Here is a 17290-nt window from a genome sequence, read left to right as displayed (position 1 = left end):
CAACGTCCTTTCGATTTGGCACTTAAACAAGAAGTTTATATGATGTGCAACTCATTTTTTAAAATGACCTCATTTTTATCTTATTTAAGAGCTAAAACGAAAAAATGCTATTTAGCTATGTGTCTAATGTGGCAAATCAGAGCTCAGCATTTCGTTGGTTGATTCAACGCTGGAAAGGGTTTATGGACCAATATGGGCCTAAAACTGAATCTCGATGACCAGTATAGTGAATTTTGAATTTGAGAGACTAAAATGATGAAAATTGTGAATCTCAGAGACCACTATAAGGTTTGTTTCTATTCAATTGTTAACTTTTATCCCTCTCCCATTCAAACAACAACAATGGCACACATTTAGGCACATATATTGTACACAAACTTAAAGAAAGAAACAAAAACAAGGATATTTCATTTTCTCAGAACGAGAAAAAAATGCACAAATCAACCAATATTTTCAAGCCTTCGAGGACCACCACCATGTTGTCATCGTTCCAGATCCATCGTCTTTGTGTCGGGACAGTGGCTACACGATGGAGGAATGAGGCGAGACGACCAGCTTCGAGCAAGGCGGTGGCTTCTATGACGGCGGTGGGAGTGAGGGCGAAGCTCGAGTTCGAGAAAAAGGAGAAGAAGTGACTGCGTGAGTGAGAGAGTGCTTCGCATAATCACAGCTTAGTTGAGGGTTTCTCATTTTCTGAACGAAACGGAGCCGTTTGGTGCAAAATTTTAAAAATCAGCCGGGTCCCCGTTCAATTCAATCGGACAGTTCCCAGCTGGTTTAATTGTTTAATCACGGTTTTGAAATTCAACGATTATGTCTTTTGAACGATTTGCTTTTCTCACCGATTTACAGTTCGACCAATCAGTTTTTTAGAACCTTGAGTAAGAACAAACAAATAAATTGTGTATATGTATCAACAAAGAAATATGCAATAAAAAAAGAGTAAATACTATTTTGGTTACAAACTATTTGTTTGAAGGGAAAAACACTATTTTATAATTCGAAAATTTAGTCTCTACCTATTTAAGTAATTGATCTAAATAACTGTTGCTTATATCTGGAAGGTCAAGGTCTTCAATAAGGCTGGTAAACTGGTGCTTATCAAATCTGTGTTGAATAGCCTCCCGATTTATTATTTAAGTTTGTATAAGATGTCAAAGGCTGTAGCAGAGAAACTGATTTCCTTACAAAGGAGATTTCTATGGAGTAAGAAGGATGGGAGGAGTGGTATGGCTTTGGTTAAGTGGGAAGTGGTTCAAGCTCTGAAAAAGTTAGGCAGTTTGGGAGTTGGGGATGTTCTGATACGTAACACTGCTCTTCTGTTTAAATGGTGGTGGCGGTTCTTTAAAGAGGAGTGTCCGTTGTGAAAAAAAGGTGGTCTGTTCCTGTAACAACCTGAATCCAAATGTGCTCCTGTCCTCACAAGAATTACCTATTCGAGGGGGTCCGTGGAAGGACATTTATCAGATACAGTTCAAGAATCAAGAAATCAAGCAGAAGATGATTACTGGGTTGTCCATGGAGGTAGGTGACAGGAGACGAACTCGATTTTAGGAGGATGTCTGGATTCATGGAGGTTCTTTGAAAGATCGTTTTCCAAGGCTCTTCTCAGTTTCAAACCAAATAGGATCAGTGATAGGGGATTGTGGGTTTTGGGATGGGTTAGTGTGGATATAGAATTTTCAGTAGAGGAGAGAATTATTCCAATGGGAGTTGGATCTAGTGAACCAGCTTCACCACACTTTGAGGCTGGTGGAAATTAAATTTGGAAGAGATGATAGAGTTGTCTGGAAATATGATAAACAAGGAATTTTCTCTACTAACTCATTTGTGCAGGTGTTGCAGGTGGAAACGGTCCCGGAGGGTATATCAAGCTACAACTTTACTAGGACTATTTGGAAAGGTCTTGTCCCACCTAGAGTGGAGTTGTCTGTCTGATTTGTCCTAATTGGCAAGGTCAACACGAAGAAGAGACTGAGTCGATTTGGGGTCATTCACCAAGAAGATAATTTATGTGTTTTATGTAACAATGGTATTGAATGTGGTCATCACTTGTTTCTTGGTTGTAGCTTCTCTTGGCAGGTGTGGTGTGCTTGGTTATCATATGTTGGTGTGCAATGGACTTGTCCGGGTGCGATAAAGGAGTATTTCCAAAGTTGGACTGGGATCTCAAATAGAAAAGAGGAGTGCAAGAGATGGATGGTGTGTTTTTGTGTGATCATTTGGAACATATGGTTGGAATGAAACCAGAGGATTTTTCAAAACAAAAAAAAAGGAGTTGAGGAGATTATCAACATGTCCTTCCTGAACTACAAGGAGTGGTTAGGAGCAGACCCTTTCTGTTGTTGATGGCAATGCCAGAGATGACAGAAGGGATATCTAAGTTGTTTTACTTATGTGTTCTAGTTTTGGTTCCTATGTTATTATCACCTATGCTCCACTTGTTGTGTTGAACTTCTCTTTCAAAAAAAAAAAATAACAGAAATGCTTACACCAATTACTTGAATGGTTAAAAACCAATAAAAAGTTTTAAAATTGTGGTGGAGCACTTCAAGTAAGCGATTAGACACCGAAAAGAATATTTACTCCAAAAAAAATAATACTGAAAAATCATTCTTGGTCCCCAAATATTAATAAAAACAAGATTTGAAAGAGTAAAATAAACAAAATCAGAATGCATAAAAAGTAAAACAGTACATTTTTTACAGAATAGAATTTACACACACAAAAAAGAACAAGATTATAATTTGCAAGAATTTCACATTTATTCAAAATAGATAGCACAGTTAACAGTTTAACACCCCCTATGTTTTAATTTCTTATGCCACAATTCCATTGTTTTATTCTAACAAAGCAGTGTTTTAGTAATACATGATTAGCAATACTTTTTTAAGAACCAATAAATGAAGTATTCGATGAAAAAGAAATAGGATTAGAAATCATAAGACTATCAAAGATGTAAATTTCATTCACAGCTTTGTCTTGGAGAGGAAGTTTGTGAGTACCTTGATCATGAACAACACAAAAATGAGGCAAAATTTCAAAGAACACATAATTATCATCGACAAATTTGAAGACACTCAACAAATTTTGAGTTATTTGCAGAATATGTAATAGGTTAGTAAGAAGAAAACTAAAATTTCTATTTTTATCATAAAGAACTGAAGAACCGTGAAAAAGAATGTGCGTATCTTGGCCATTATCTATAAAAAGTTAGTTAGTCTCATGAGCGAAAGGTGCGGATGTCAAGAGATTCAAGAAATCAGAGATGATGTAGTGGCAAGAAAGAACGATTCTACTTCTATAACTCAGGTAATGAATTCAATATATTCTTCAAATAGCCATCAAGAATAGCATAGATATGATCATCTTCTTGAAAATGGTAGACAATGACCAAGAGATCAACAAGTTTTTGGATTCTTACCATGTAATCCGAAGTTAATCGAGTTTTGTTGACGGATTTAATCTGAGACTTGAGACTTTGAATAGCATAGAATTAATGAAGTAATTGTTTATTATCGTCCATATCTCAAGATTTTGTGAATAATGAACAACCTTGTTCTTGAAGGTAATGGTGACGGATGCCACTAACCAAGTGCTAAAGGTGAGGTTATCTAATCTCCATTTTTTGTAAGTCATAGATTCAGTGACAGGTTCCTTAGTTTCATGAATTTTAAATTGGTTAGAGATTTTGGAGGCATGTAAATGATCTTCCAATCCCATACTATGAATGGTAAGAAAGGGAAGATGCTTCTATGTTATGAAATTATTTTGTAATGAAGATTGACATAATGCAGAGGACAAAAAAAATATCTCTAGATATTATGTAAAGGTTCTAAGTTTAAGCTAAAACCAAAGTGAGAATAGAAAAAAAGAAAATGCAAGAATAGAGATTGTCAAGAAATTTTTCTAGAGATGAAGATGAAGTAAACTGATATTTACGTATATTTGATTCAGATAATTTTTCACACTTAATTACATTATACAATAGAGAAAGTCTAAGAGGTTAGCACTTTTTTTAAAATTTGGCCAACACTTAACCATCAAAAGAAAAGTGACTAATTCTACATTATTAAATAAAATCTCACACCATTCAAAATACTAATGATAGCTAATTAATGGCTATAAATCACAAAATTTGTTGGCTCACTAGCACTCCTCTATACAATATCCATCATATACACATGTATCATATCTAAAGTTTTAGAGGGATTAAGCTGAAGTTAAAAGCCTATTTGATTAACTATTCAGGTATATTTTACAAAATCGATTTTTCAATAAAACAGGACATATTGAACTGGTTGATTGGTTCATTGATTTTTTTTTATCAATTGTACATGTTCTCTGACCAATTTTTTGCAACTATTTTTTTATTTAAACTAAATCAATTATGTGATTAGGTTTTTTCCGGTTAAAATTTAAATATATAATTTTTGAAAACTATTATATTTTTTAGTTTTAAGTGAATTTTTAGTTAGTCTACGTTAATTAATTTAGAATTTAGAATTTAAAATTTATATTTTAAATATTTTATAGAATTAAAAAATTATTATTTAATGTTTAAAATTAAAAATAAAATTTAAATTAAAAAATTTATTGATTTTGAAAATAATTAATTTTCAAGAATTTATCTTTTTATAAAAGTGAAGACTAATTACATATGAAACTAATAGTTATTTTTTTGGTGACTAAAGAGAAAAGAAAGAAAAAAAAAACAAAGACAAAACTAAATTAATTGGCTAGGTTCATATCTAAATCTATTAAATGTTGAAACTCACTCCATGGTTGACTCCAATTCGAGTGAATGTCCGTGCCAGAAACAGCTGCTTTAGCCATACAATCTGCAACACTATTTGCATTTCTCTAAATTAAAAGAATAGAGACTCTCCAATTCTAATTCATAACCCTTCTGTATATGCTTTGCCAAATCCCATTCCGGGATATCCTTACCAAGCATTCTTTGGTTTACCAAGAAAAGAGCTTCTAAACAATCGGTTTCATAAATAACTTCACGAAATTCACTATCCCAAGTTAGAAGTAAACCTCTCCAAATCGCATACAATTCAGCAAAAAGAACACTGTACACTTCGACTTTTCCAGTACAACCTTTCAACCAACATCCATTAGAATTGTGAATGATACAACCAAAACCAGTATAGCCAAAAGGAGCAAAACAACTAGCATCACAATTCAATTTAACAGAATGAATTGGAGGTGCAACCCAATGCAAACAAAGCGAAGGAGGAGACAAAAATTGATGCATAGCAAAAATAGTGTGGAACTCCCTTACTGAACTACGAATCAAACTCACACTTTACTAGCACTTCAAGAGTCATTTGTATTAAGTAAGTCATGATTCCTGCTTCTCCAAATCCACCAGATGGTCGAAAAGAAAAGAAAAACATCTCCACTCCTTGCACTTCTGTAGAGCTAATCACGTAAATCTGAGTTATCTGAATACAGGCTTAAAAGATTCCAGACCTCCTTGGCACTAGGACACTCCCAAATACAATGAAGAATAGATTCAGAACCATCCTAACACCGATGACAAGTGCTAGATAAAGCTAAGTCATGACCCAAACGAAACTCTGCCATAAGAATATCGTTATGAAGACTGAGCCAAATCAAAAACTTGTACTTCTCAGGAATATGCAGTCGCCATACCCACAACCAATTATCACGCTCATTCCAGTCAAATTTTCTTTTGGTTAGCCAACTATATCCACTCCTAGCTGAGTAGAGTCTAGAAGATGATACACTCCACGACCAACCTGAACTCTCTCTAGCATTCAAATCCAAATTATAAGCATTCAAACGCTATTTGACATCTTCTGGAATGTTAGAAAAATATCATAGAGATTTCATTGACCATCTTTCCAAACGTCTCTAATAGTTAAATCAGAGTCAGATATATGTACAAAAGGGACATCTTGAGCAATTGGGCCGTCAATACTCCAATTGTCAAACCAAAAAGATTGATCAAGTCACCCAACGCACCAAGAGAAGGCATCCTTAAGAGCACCAAAAGCCTTTGAGATGCTCTTCCAAACATAAGAATCGTTGCAGGAGACAAGACCATCTAAAACTCCCTCATTCCTTAGATATTTCACCCTCAATAGAGCAACCCAAGGCTTGTCCTGACAATGAAAAAGTTGTCAAACAAATTTACCAAGTAAAGATATATTAACACACGCAGGATCTCTAAGACCCAGGCCACCAAATTTTTTTAGAGTGACCACGGTCCTCCAACTAACAAGAGAAAGACCTCTGCCATCAACTTGATCCTTCTAAAGAAACTGTCTCATCATAGAAGACAATTTATTGCAAACCCAATGAAAAAAAAAAGATACATGCATATGATAGACAAGAATGGATGCTGCAACAGAATTCAAAGTCTTCCTGCTTTATTTAGAAGCCTTCATTTTCAATTAGTTAATCTTCCCCTCACCTTTTCAATCACCAAATGAAAAGAAGCCTTACTGGTATGGGAATAATTAAGGTTAACTCCAAGATATCTTTCTAAGTCCAAAGTAAAATGTATTGAAGAAACACTAGTAAAATTATCTCTTCTACAAGCACTCACATTTTTAAAACAAAGAACTTTAGACTTTTCAAGATTTACTTTCATGATAGATGCCTTGCAAAAAATGTTAAGAGAATGCATAATCATTTGGACCTGACTCTTTGTAGCCTGACAGAAAAGTAAGAGATCATCTGCAAACATCAAATGAAAAAATTTCGGGCCACCCCTAGTGAATGAAACTGGTTTCGCACACCCTTAACCACCTTATGAGATATATAGCAAGCAAGTCTTTCCATACAAAGCACAAATAAGTAAGGAGACATTGGATCACCCTGTCTAAGTCCCCTTATAGGAGCAAAACTATCCAATCTATTCTCATTCCACATAATAGAAAGAGATGATGCACGGACACAATTCATAATCAAATTAACAGTGATGGTAGAAAAACCAAAAGATATGAGAGTACTCTCCAAAAAAGAGACAGGGTCAATTAATTTAGCACAAGTCTCGGTGCTTAGAGTGGACATCGAAACATCCCCTAAACAATTAACCTCAACCTCTTCTGTTGTACCAAAGAGATTCTTGTAAAAGAGAAGGCTTCATCTAGAGAATATCTGAATCAATAGACCAATATCCATCTCTAACATATAATCCATGTACTCTATTATGGTTTCTACTTACCAAAGTCTGAAGATGAAAGAATTTAATGTTTCTATCCTTATACTTGACCTACTGCTTTCTAGATTTCTGGTACCAAAAAATTTTCTCTTGCAATAAAAATCTATTATAATCTTCCCTCATTGTAGCTTCTTTAATTCTCAGGGACAACACATCGGTAACCTCCAAACGCCATTGATTCTGATCAATCTTATATTCCAGCTTACTTTTTGCACAAAAATATTTCCAAAAATCTTTGAGTTGAAGTCCAAAGAAACCTGTTGAACCATCTTAAGCTTTTCAGTAATGCCTCCAAACCTTTAATTTCAAGCCTTACTAATAACATGTTTATAAGAAGGGTGTGTTGCCCATGCAGCTTGGAACCTAAAAGGATGAGAACCTTTCACTCTGGAACCACCATAACAACGAACTAAAATAGGACAATGATCAGAATGAAGCCTGCTAAGAATTTCAAAATAACCCTCAGGAAACATTGTCATCCACGCCTCATTAACTAATGCTCTATCTAACTTTTAGCCAAGTCCCTACCAGTCTGAATTGTTCTATACCAAGTATATCTCATACTAGTCACTTTAAGATCAAAGAGTTCATAGTAATCTAAAGTAGTAGCTAATAGACTAGCTCTGTGAGAAAAAAAATAAGTACTCGTACTCTTGTCTAGCGCTACAATCTCATTAAATTCTCCAATGGCCAGCCATGGTCCATTATGGTCTGAATTAATAGAACACAAATGATCCCAAAGCATACTTCTTTTTTCGAATTGAGGACTCTCATACACTGCACTACAAAGCCAAACTAAGTTACCCACACTCACTTTTACTGGATACATTGGTCAGTTTGGTTAGTAACCACACAAGAAGTATTAGCAATAGAAGAAAGAAACTAAATGTCACCCCTGTGTCCTACTGATTCCTCAATACCAACACAATGAAAATCCAACTTATCCCAAAATTCTTCAAATTATTTAATACAGTATGAGTCTCAAAGAGAAAGAAGAAAGATGGTTTATATATTCTCACCAAATTTTTGCAATGCATACGGGCCATCTTGTTAGACGCACCCTCACATTCCAGGCTATGATATTGAAACTATTCATAAAAAACAGCAAAAAAGGAGCTCTAATAACAAACCTGAGACTCAACATGATGTCCCTGTCTTCGACGATTCCGCTTTTAATGGACTCTCAAGTTGCAACGCAATTTTTTCTGTCGAAACTTGCGCCACACCCGTCGCCGATGCTCCATCCTTATCTGCCGAAAAATTCTGCAAAGAGTTCGGGCAAGGACGCTTCCGCACAGTGTCATTTATTGTCTCACCTTGTTGCTGATGATGTACATTGTGACGGGTCCCCGAAAAAGCCACACTAACCAGTTTTCCAATATTGATACCCCTGCTTAATTTTACTTTGGATCCAATAGCATGTGTTGTACGTTGATGATTAGGCCTTGTCCAAGTATTGGTAGCCTTGTTAGGAGTCTTCTTTACTTTTGGTTGGACCTGATGGGTGCTAAGAGAAGTCTTTTGACTCATTTTATACTTTCATTTCCTAATCACTTGAGTCTAACTTTTCAAATCCTCATGTTGTGCATGGTGCATGCAAATCATTCTCCACCAAATCCGGGACAGCAACAGTTACGATCTCACCTCCAAGATTTTTACCAAAATGAAAATTTTGCCGTTTTCACATGCACCAAATTTTTTGAATTTAAATTTTCTGGCTACTTTGCTACGTCGCCGACTACCTTGGTATTAGTTCCTCCTCCCGCATTGTTGTCAGTCTTGCACACCATCATGTCATGACCAAACTTGACATAGGAGCCCCAAATAAGGTGAAGACTTTTATATTCAACCTCATATTCAATACATTTAACAAGAATTTTCTTAGTAACTGACAATCCTAAATCTATATGAACACAGGCACGAGCATATCGTCCTCTTTCAACTAATTTTGTTGCCAAATCAATCTTGACCCGGATGCCAATTGCAGCCACAACATGAAGCATTGCATCTTTTTTGTAGCACCAAATTGGTAATCCAGAAATTCTAATCCATACTAAAGTTGCTCCAAAACAGTTTTCACTTGATCTGAACTCTTGATCCAAGGCTTCACTGCCACATAATTTTTCTCAATCATCCATGGACCTCCTAAGAGAACTTTTTCTCGCTCTTCAGCAACATCAAACTTCACAAAAAAATAGTCAAACACCACGTCCAACAAATCAAAATCTCTCTTAATCCGCCATACCGTTCGGAGTTTACGAGACAATGCAGTGTAGCTATAATGTTTACCTAGCACCTTAAATCACTATAGTATTTTTATAAGGTTCTGCCAAATTATTATTAGCTTCTTAGGTAAAACGTTATACTTAGTGGCAAGAGATCTCCTTACTTTCCAAAAACTACCGTAATGTTGTCTCCTGACAAAATTTCAACGAGTAAAAAAATTTTAGCAATTTTAGAACCCACAACTTTGTTCCTAAATTTTTTTAAAGGTTGAAGAATCCTTCTCAAAATATGATCCTCTTTTTTTTCCTTATGTAAGTTTTCCCTCTCTCTCTCTTATCTCTTTTGCCAATATTATCGACTGTCTTGCCATGTTTTACCCTCGAGATCTCTTTCCCACTCACTCTATTGCTAGCCAAATTTATTAAATTATAGATGAAATTTCAAGCGAAGGAAACTTGACTTTCTATCTGCTGAAAACATTTGGACCCGAACTTTTTTCACTTTCACTCTTAATTTTTTTTATGATAACCTCTCATCCACGTAATGCATGTACATCCTAATCAAATCTAGACCGTCAAAATGAAGTGACCAATTCAGTGGTGAGTGGTGAAACAAGTTCTTCTAAACTAAAGCCACCTGAAAAATCGAAAACCATCCTATCCATTTTCATTTTCTCTTCAACAACAATGGCAGCAACAAAGATGCTGTTATCCCCACACCCACACCACCCTCTCTGTTCTTCTCCCCCATTTCTTGCGAAATCCCACTGGCTACAACAACAACGCCCTCAAGTACCAAGGAAGCTCCACGTGTCCCTTCAAGACCCCGTTATCGATTACATCATCACAAACCAGCAACAAGAACTGAACCCTAATTCTAATTCCCTGGTATTGCTTGCGGAGAGTGTTGGTTATTCTACAGCCAGTTATTATACTTCTTTGGGTCTCTTTGTTATATCTGTTCCTGGACTTTGGTCCCTCATCAAACGTTCTGTCAAATCCAAAGTAAGAATCTAATTTTTCATGCATGGAAATTGAAGTTCGAAAGTAGTTTCCACTGTTTACATGTTCTTTCTTTTTGGTGAACAATTAGATTGTGAAGAAGACTTTCATAGGTGAAGGGGAAAAGAAGGCGCCAAATCAGGTTGCTGGGGAGATACTATCATTCTTCACTCGTAACAACTTTGCGGTGACCAATAGAGGAGAAACAATCACGTGAGTGCCATCAGGTTTTCTTAGTTATAATATCATGTTTTCAATCAAAGCTTGTTTTTGTCCTCTCTTTTCATGCCTAGTGTATATATAGTACAAGTACTCAGGTAGGCTGCATTTGATTTTAGAAACAGAATAAGACAGAACATCGAAAATATGATAGAAATGACAGACACATAAAAATTAGTGTTTTGTATTTTGTTTGGTTATTAACTAAATATAAGAGAGAATCAATTATGAGAAGTCTAATTTACTGATTATTTTCTTCCTCACACAAAATATAGGAAGAAAAATGTAATGATAAAAAATATAATTATGAAAATAGGGATAATGAAAAAAAAAAGTGGTGTCTCTTTTTAGTGTTTCTATTTACTCCCATCAAAGGTACAAAATACACTAGTTTAGTATTTCAGGACATAATGTGTTTCTATATCTCACTTGCCAAATATGATTTTGTGTTTCCGTGTTCTTGTTAGTGTTTCGTACTGTAAACAAACACAGCTGTATGGAACATGTTTGGTAGAATAAAAATCTAATCCTTTCTGCTCTGTGGGCACGTGCATGTTTGGATAAGAACTAAGATTGAAAGTTCAGGAGGAGGTGCTAAACAACCAACACTTGAGCAAAACAAAGCACAGCAATTTAAAAATAAGGAAATAAGCTTAGTGTGAATGTTTGAGTATAGTTAATACAAATAAGCCAAGAGAAGAATTAGAGTGGACATTTCCAAGTATTGGATTAACTGATAAGATTCTTAATCCTGAATTACATTGAATGAATGCATTTATTGCAATGCTTTACTATTTGGAGTTGATGGAATGAAAAGATTTTTCAAAAGAAACAAATTTTTCCTTTGTGGAAGCTTGGAGCGAAGGGGAATGGTGGTGCAATAATGGATTATGAAATGAGTTATATGTGAAAGTGTGGAAGACATTTGATTCGAATTTGAGGGGCTGGTGAAGTATTCTTGATCATTAAGTTGTATGTTCTGTTTTGCTCTGACCAAGTTTTATATAAGATTACTCCATTTGCTGATTATTGTGAAGCTTTGAAAGCTTATCATTACTATTGCGGTTTGTAGACTACAACAACTGTTAAATCTGGAATGAAAGAACTAGAAGTTGAAGGTTCATTTCTTCATTACGCACTTCTATTGCAAGATGTTAGTACATTGAAATGCTGCATAACAGTTGCCTTTGATCTTTTTTCAATCCTAATGGAAATGCCGAAGAGTTTTGGAGGATTAGCTAATTTTGTTTGAAAGTGTGTTTAATAATTATGCCTGTTGTATGAGTTAGAAGGGTGAAGGAACTAGGAAGCATGAAGTATGAAGGAGATTTTGATATCACAAATTGGAGTAGAAAGCATTAGAGAGGAAATTTGATTTCTTAGTTGTAGAGTAGCCCTATAATCATGGGAATTTGAGGATTGCAGATACAAAGCCCTTTAGTTTTCGTATTGGCTGTTATGCTTTGTCCTGGCATTGAGTTTTTTTAAATATCAAGAAATAATATCAGACTGTGATAATGCGGAATGCTTGTGCAGCAGGCTGCCCTTTATATGTATATAGTAGGCCATCTTAGATTTTAACTTTAGACAAAAAACACAAAGGATACTCCAGATTTGAAATACTGTCAAGATCACAAGTCAAAGTCCCATCAAGAAGAAAGAATAGCCATTATCTTTTCATGCCAAAAGTGTTTGATATGATGATATCTATTAATTAATGTTACAGTTTTAAATTTTTAATCAATCAATCCTGCAGTTTTCCCTCTTTATCATTTGCATTTTTTCATTAAGTGAAAAGAATATGGAAATCTAATGTTTTCTGGGTTTCTTCTGTGAAGGTTTGAAGGAACGATGGTTCCTAGCAGGGGCCAAGCAGCACTATTAACCTTCTGCACTTGCATAAGTCTTGCAAGTGTGGCACTTGTGCTCACCATAACTGTCCCGGATTTCGGCAATAACTGGTTTTTTATCACAGCCTTAAGTCCATTGGCGTAAGTGAAGAAGGCATTGAAAATTTACATTACACTTAGTAGCTCATTGTTTTGGAGAGTAGCTTAAACGTTAATCCATCCATATAGTCCTAATATGTGGATCTTGTGTGGTTCTTCTTTGGGAATTTTCACAGTGGTGCGTATTACTGGACTCGGGCATCTAGAAAGGAGGAAATTAAGGTGAAAATGATGGTTGATGATGATGGAACCTTATCAGAGATCGTTGTTCAAGGTGATGACCAACAAGTTGAACAAATGAGAAAGGAACTCAATCTCAGTGAAAAAGGAATGGTCTATGTTAAAGGTGTTTTTGAAAGATGATGCAGAATCAGAATATCATAGAAGCCTTTAGAAACAAAAAACATCGGAATCATTGTGGATGTTACTACTGGACTTGAAAAAAAATGGATATAGCTTCTCCCATAGAAGCCTTGGAAGCATGGTGAATCAGCTTGGTCAAGCAGCAAGTTAACAGTGGCCAATTAATTGTTTAATTTGTTGGATGGCACAAATATGCAAAATGCTAGATACCTATTTTGCTAAAGCAGAAAATGTCAAAATGTTTTTACTTAAGACATTTTATAATATTTTCTGATTTTTCTCCATCATGCTTGGATTGAAATTCAGTTCGGAAGACAAATCAGTTCCACAAAATTTAAACGTTCAATTACAGTCTCTCATCATTCAAACCTTGGCACATATTAATCTATCCACATAATATTATTCTAAAACTAATCCTACAATTCTAATCACAAAGAGTCGAAAACTATACAGCAAATATAAACTGCTTTCTTGGTTCGGTTTTTACCATAAGGGTTCTGCCCCTCTGTTTACATTATCATTTTGCCACGTTGGCAACAATGAAGCGACTCAAATGAAACTAGATATGTAAATTCCATACAATGAAAGACAACATTTAGAGAAATTGTTTTGAATATCAGCGAGGCTTGGAATTATTTACCACAACATTTAAGGCTTGTTTTAACATAGCAAACGGATCCCAGTATCCCACATTCACTAGTTTTAGATGAGACATGAAACTTAGTATCCTCTTGCAGAAAAACATTCATTTAAAGGATTAACTTATCTAATTTCCCAACTTAACATTAACAAAATAGATAAGAACACTATAAGTGGTGAATTTAATTTGTATCCATCGTCACTGTATTAAAATGTTTTATACACACGTTATAACCCAAAAAAAAAAAGAAAAAAAAAACTATGGAACAACTTACCTCAAAAATCATTACGATACAGTGACTAAAAGAACTTGATTCGCATTAGTCAAAATCCTTAAATTTTAATGCTTCAGCAGAATTTTATAATTATACAAAGCTCCTGAAATCATCAACTAATGAAAGCATATGACAAGCAAAAAGGCAAGCATATGACAGAAACAGAAATCTCTGTGCTGCATAAACACTTGCTAAACAAACCAAATAAGTACTCAAGAAGAAGAGATATCCACGCCGCATTTCGACATTATCAAATAAATTAAAAAAATTATTGTAAACCGGTTCAATAGGTAGTATCCTGTGTCTTTCAACCAATTAACAACTTGTTCTCTTCCAAGAAAGTATATGTTGGTACCTCCAGATTGTATGGCGCTGGTCCCTTCCTAATTCTGCCAGATATATCATAATGTGAACCATGACAGGGGCAAAACCAGCCACCAAAGTCACCAGCATTTGGCAAGGGGATACAACCCAAATGTGTACAAACCCCAATCACAATGAGCCACTCAGGGTTCTTGACTCTCTCTGCATCCTGCTGGGGATCGCGAAGAGATCCAACGTCAACACTGTTTGCCAGCTTAATATCATCTTCCGTCCTACGCCTGATGAACACAGGCTTTCCACGCCACTTAACAGTCACAGTGGTGCCTGGCTCAATGCTGGAGAGATCAACTTCAAGTGAAGCCAGAGCAAGAACATCCTTACTGGCCGACATACTGAGCACAAACTTGAGGATAAGGAGACGGACCAGAGAGGCATAGACAAATCTGCCACCTGTTAGGACAAAGTAGGCAAATGCCCTCTTGCTTGGGTCACCAGGAGGATATCGTTCATGATTGTGTTCATCGTATACAATCTTAGACGAAGGGTTTTTTACAGCAGCGACAGTTGCTGGAATTTCAGGAATAATGCTGTTTTCGTTTGCATGGACTGGCAATCCAGTAGCAAAACCTGGGTACAGATTGAAAATAAATTATCGAGTCACATTAATTTGGCTAAGATGTTAATAAACCAAACCCTGGAAAATAAAAAAGAAGGCAAGCCTTCAATAACTATAGCAAAACCCAAACTGTGACGGGTACATGGTACTGCTAAATGGTTGCCATAACCATATTGCCACAACGGCATTGGGTACTGTCCTTACTGGTACTGCGAATAGATGCCCAAAATTCACTTATCTTTTTGCACACACTTAAAAAATCAACACATTCACAATTAAAAGCCACAATACTCGGTCAAATAATAAACTTCATAATATTTACCAATCAATCTCAATAAGCTTCACTAATGACCTTTTCTTTCTTTCTCCTTTTCTTTTCTTTTTATTTTTATACCTTATTAATTTTTTTAAGTGAATAACACGCTCTCATTATGAATTATTGAACCACAGAACCAGTTCCAGGAAGCCTAACTTATGATTAACAGAACTCTTGAATAAACAACCTTTTGTGAACTATTGAACTAGTGATATCGGAGGGGCAAATAATAGGATGGCAGCCAATTTCATTATGAATTATTGAAGCACTTATGGGGAAGCCTAACTCAACAATAGCAGAAATTATTGATTAAACAATCTCTTGTGAGCTATTCAACTAGTGATATACTGATACAAGAAGGGCAAATCATAAGATGGAATACAATTTGGTTATGTACTATTGAATCAGTTCAGGGGAAGCCTAAACTTATGAATAATAGAATTCCTGAATAAACAATCTCTTGAGAACTATTGAACTAGTGATATAGGAAGGGTAGATCATAGGATGGCACAAACAAATACCTTACAGCATACACATATAACAATCATGAAGATAATCAAGCCCCAATCAGAAGCACAAACACTCAACTGCATGATTTGAATTACATAATGTCCAGAATTAGAAATGGAATTTACTAATTATTAGCAACACAAATAGATGTATACACATAGTCTGGGAGTAATTTGTTTGAGATTGTAGTTCATGTACAAGCTACTCTCGATTTTAGAAAGAAAGCTCCCCAGTTGGTATGTTCTATACTTTCATAATTTTTCATTGGTAATGCAATCTCTTAAACATTCATGTTACTTGATGTTTTTAATATAATCCAAAGCCTATATTACAACTAAATGTGTCACTCTAGTTTCCACTAGAAATGATGTATAATAACAACAAAACCAACAATGAAGCATAATTTGTTATACTTCAGAAGAACAGCATGCTAGACTTGGGCAAATTTTGCTACTTATATATTCACTCAATATAACACTCTTGAAAAGCTTTTGGTAAGAAGATATTTTCAACACAACATGATAGTTCAAATGCTCGATGGATTTAAATTCTATGCAAGACATGTCTCGCTGCCCTGAAATCAAAATTCAAAATTCCAAAAGAAGAAAAATACTAGCACTATTCAACGCCATCTTTTATCCTTCTGTTCTTTGGGCACAAAATAGCACATGTAGAAGAACACCACCACCAACAATCACTACCACCCCCAAATCCCAAACAAATGTCCGATTGCAATCAGCAAAAAACACGCTCACAATACAAAAACTTCGAATCTAGACACCAACCAAGAACGAGTTAAATGATTTGCTAAAGCAACTACCAATACTACGATATGACGAATAATAATAAAATCAGGTTGGCGCATAAGCACATGAACATACCGAACAGACAAAAGCACCAAATCAAGGGCACGGGGCAGAAATAATCACAAATCAACTAGTTTGGTCTCTTTTGATTTGGAGCTGAAACAAAAATGAATATGGAAAGGGAAAGGGAAAGAGGGAGAAAACCCTAACCTCGGAATGGGAGAAAGAATTGGGGTTGGGGAGCGGATCCGCGATCGTGGGAGTCATAGTGAGGGGCGATGGGGTTCCGAGAGACGAAGGCAGAGGCGGCATGGTTAGCTCTCCATGAAGACGATGACAGAGAAGACAACCTCTTTGCTGCAACCCTCAACATCTTCCTGCGATTCTTTGTTTTTTTTCCACTGATTTCCTCCCTTTTCCCTTTTGTTTTTGATTTGCTGCCTCTATTATGTGGAAAGAGGCCATGTGTCCCAATGTTTTGGGATTTAACACACTTTAGTTTGGATTAATTTTTTAAAAAAAAATATTTATTTTTTTATTTTTTTAAAAAAATTTTATAATAAACAAAAATTATTTTATATTTAAATAGACTTTTTAAAAAAAAATTAAGTATTAAAAATATATTTTTATTTTTATTTTTTAAAAAAATAAAGTATTGTTAATTTTTAGAAAAAATAAATAATTTATTTTTTTAATAAAAATATTTTTTTAAAAGATATATTCGAATAGATTTTAAATTAAATAAAAGCACTTTATTTAAAAAAATATTTTTTTACTAAAAAATTAATCTAAACTAGCACTAAATTAACTACAAAAAGAGTTAGATAGAAGTCACAAAAAAAAAG

At 35.1% G+C, this 17290-nt stretch overlaps 2 protein-coding genes across 2 annotated transcripts; one reads left to right on the top strand and one right to left on the bottom strand.

Moving 5' to 3' along the window:
- Nucleotides 1-9884: 9884 nt before the first annotated feature.
- Nucleotides 9885-13211, top strand: LOC107494619 (protein COFACTOR ASSEMBLY OF COMPLEX C SUBUNIT B CCB1, chloroplastic). Its single transcript, XM_016115660.3, has 4 exons — nucleotides 9885-10431; nucleotides 10520-10641; nucleotides 12486-12638; nucleotides 12773-13211. The coding sequence occupies exons 1-4, from the start codon at nucleotides 10114-10116 to the stop codon at nucleotides 12957-12959; spliced, it is 780 nt and encodes a 259-aa protein (XP_015971146.1). The 5' UTR covers nucleotides 9885-10113; the 3' UTR covers nucleotides 12960-13211.
- Nucleotides 13212-13884: 673 nt separating this feature from the next.
- Nucleotides 13885-16896, bottom strand: LOC107494603 (cytochrome b-c1 complex subunit Rieske-4, mitochondrial). The gene is made up of 2 exons (XM_016115643.3): nucleotides 16656-16896; nucleotides 13885-14824 (listed from the first exon to the last, which is right to left on the bottom strand). Exons 1-2 carry the CDS (start codon nucleotides 16816-16818, stop codon nucleotides 14181-14183), a joined length of 807 nt encoding a protein of 268 aa, XP_015971129.1. The 5' UTR covers nucleotides 16819-16896; the 3' UTR covers nucleotides 13885-14180.
- Between the last annotated feature and the right edge of the window lie 394 nt (nucleotides 16897-17290).

The sequence above is a fragment of the Arachis duranensis genome, chromosome 6 (assembly GCF_000817695.3).
Source record: "Arachis duranensis cultivar V14167 chromosome 6, aradu.V14167.gnm2.J7QH, whole genome shotgun sequence".
NCBI classification, from domain to species: domain Eukaryota; kingdom Viridiplantae; phylum Streptophyta; class Magnoliopsida; order Fabales; family Fabaceae; genus Arachis; species Arachis duranensis.
The sequence above is the reverse complement of the archived record's forward strand: the minus strand, read 5'-3'. Positions and strand labels throughout refer to the sequence as shown.

Excerpts from the sequence above, each read along its gene's own strand:
- LOC107494619 (XM_016115660.3), top strand. The coding sequence starts at position 10,114 with ATGGCAGCAACAAAGATGCTGTTATCCCCACACCCACACCACCCTCTC. Across the intron at positions 10,432-10,519 it reads AACGTTCTGTCAAATCCAAA|ATTGTGAAGAAGACTTTCAT; the intron begins GTAAGAATCTAA and ends GTGAACAATTAG. Across the intron at positions 12,639-12,772 it reads ACAGCCTTAAGTCCATTGGC|TGGTGCGTATTACTGGACTC; the intron begins GTAAGTGAAGAA and ends GAATTTTCACAG.
- LOC107494603 (XM_016115643.3), bottom strand. The coding sequence starts at position 16,818 with ATGTTGAGGGTTGCAGCAAAGAGGTTGTCTTCTCTGTCATCGTCTTCA. Across the intron at positions 14,825-16,655 it reads ATTCTTTCTCCCATTCCGAG|GTTTTGCTACTGGATTGCCA; the intron begins GTTAGGGTTTTC and ends ATCTGTACCCAG.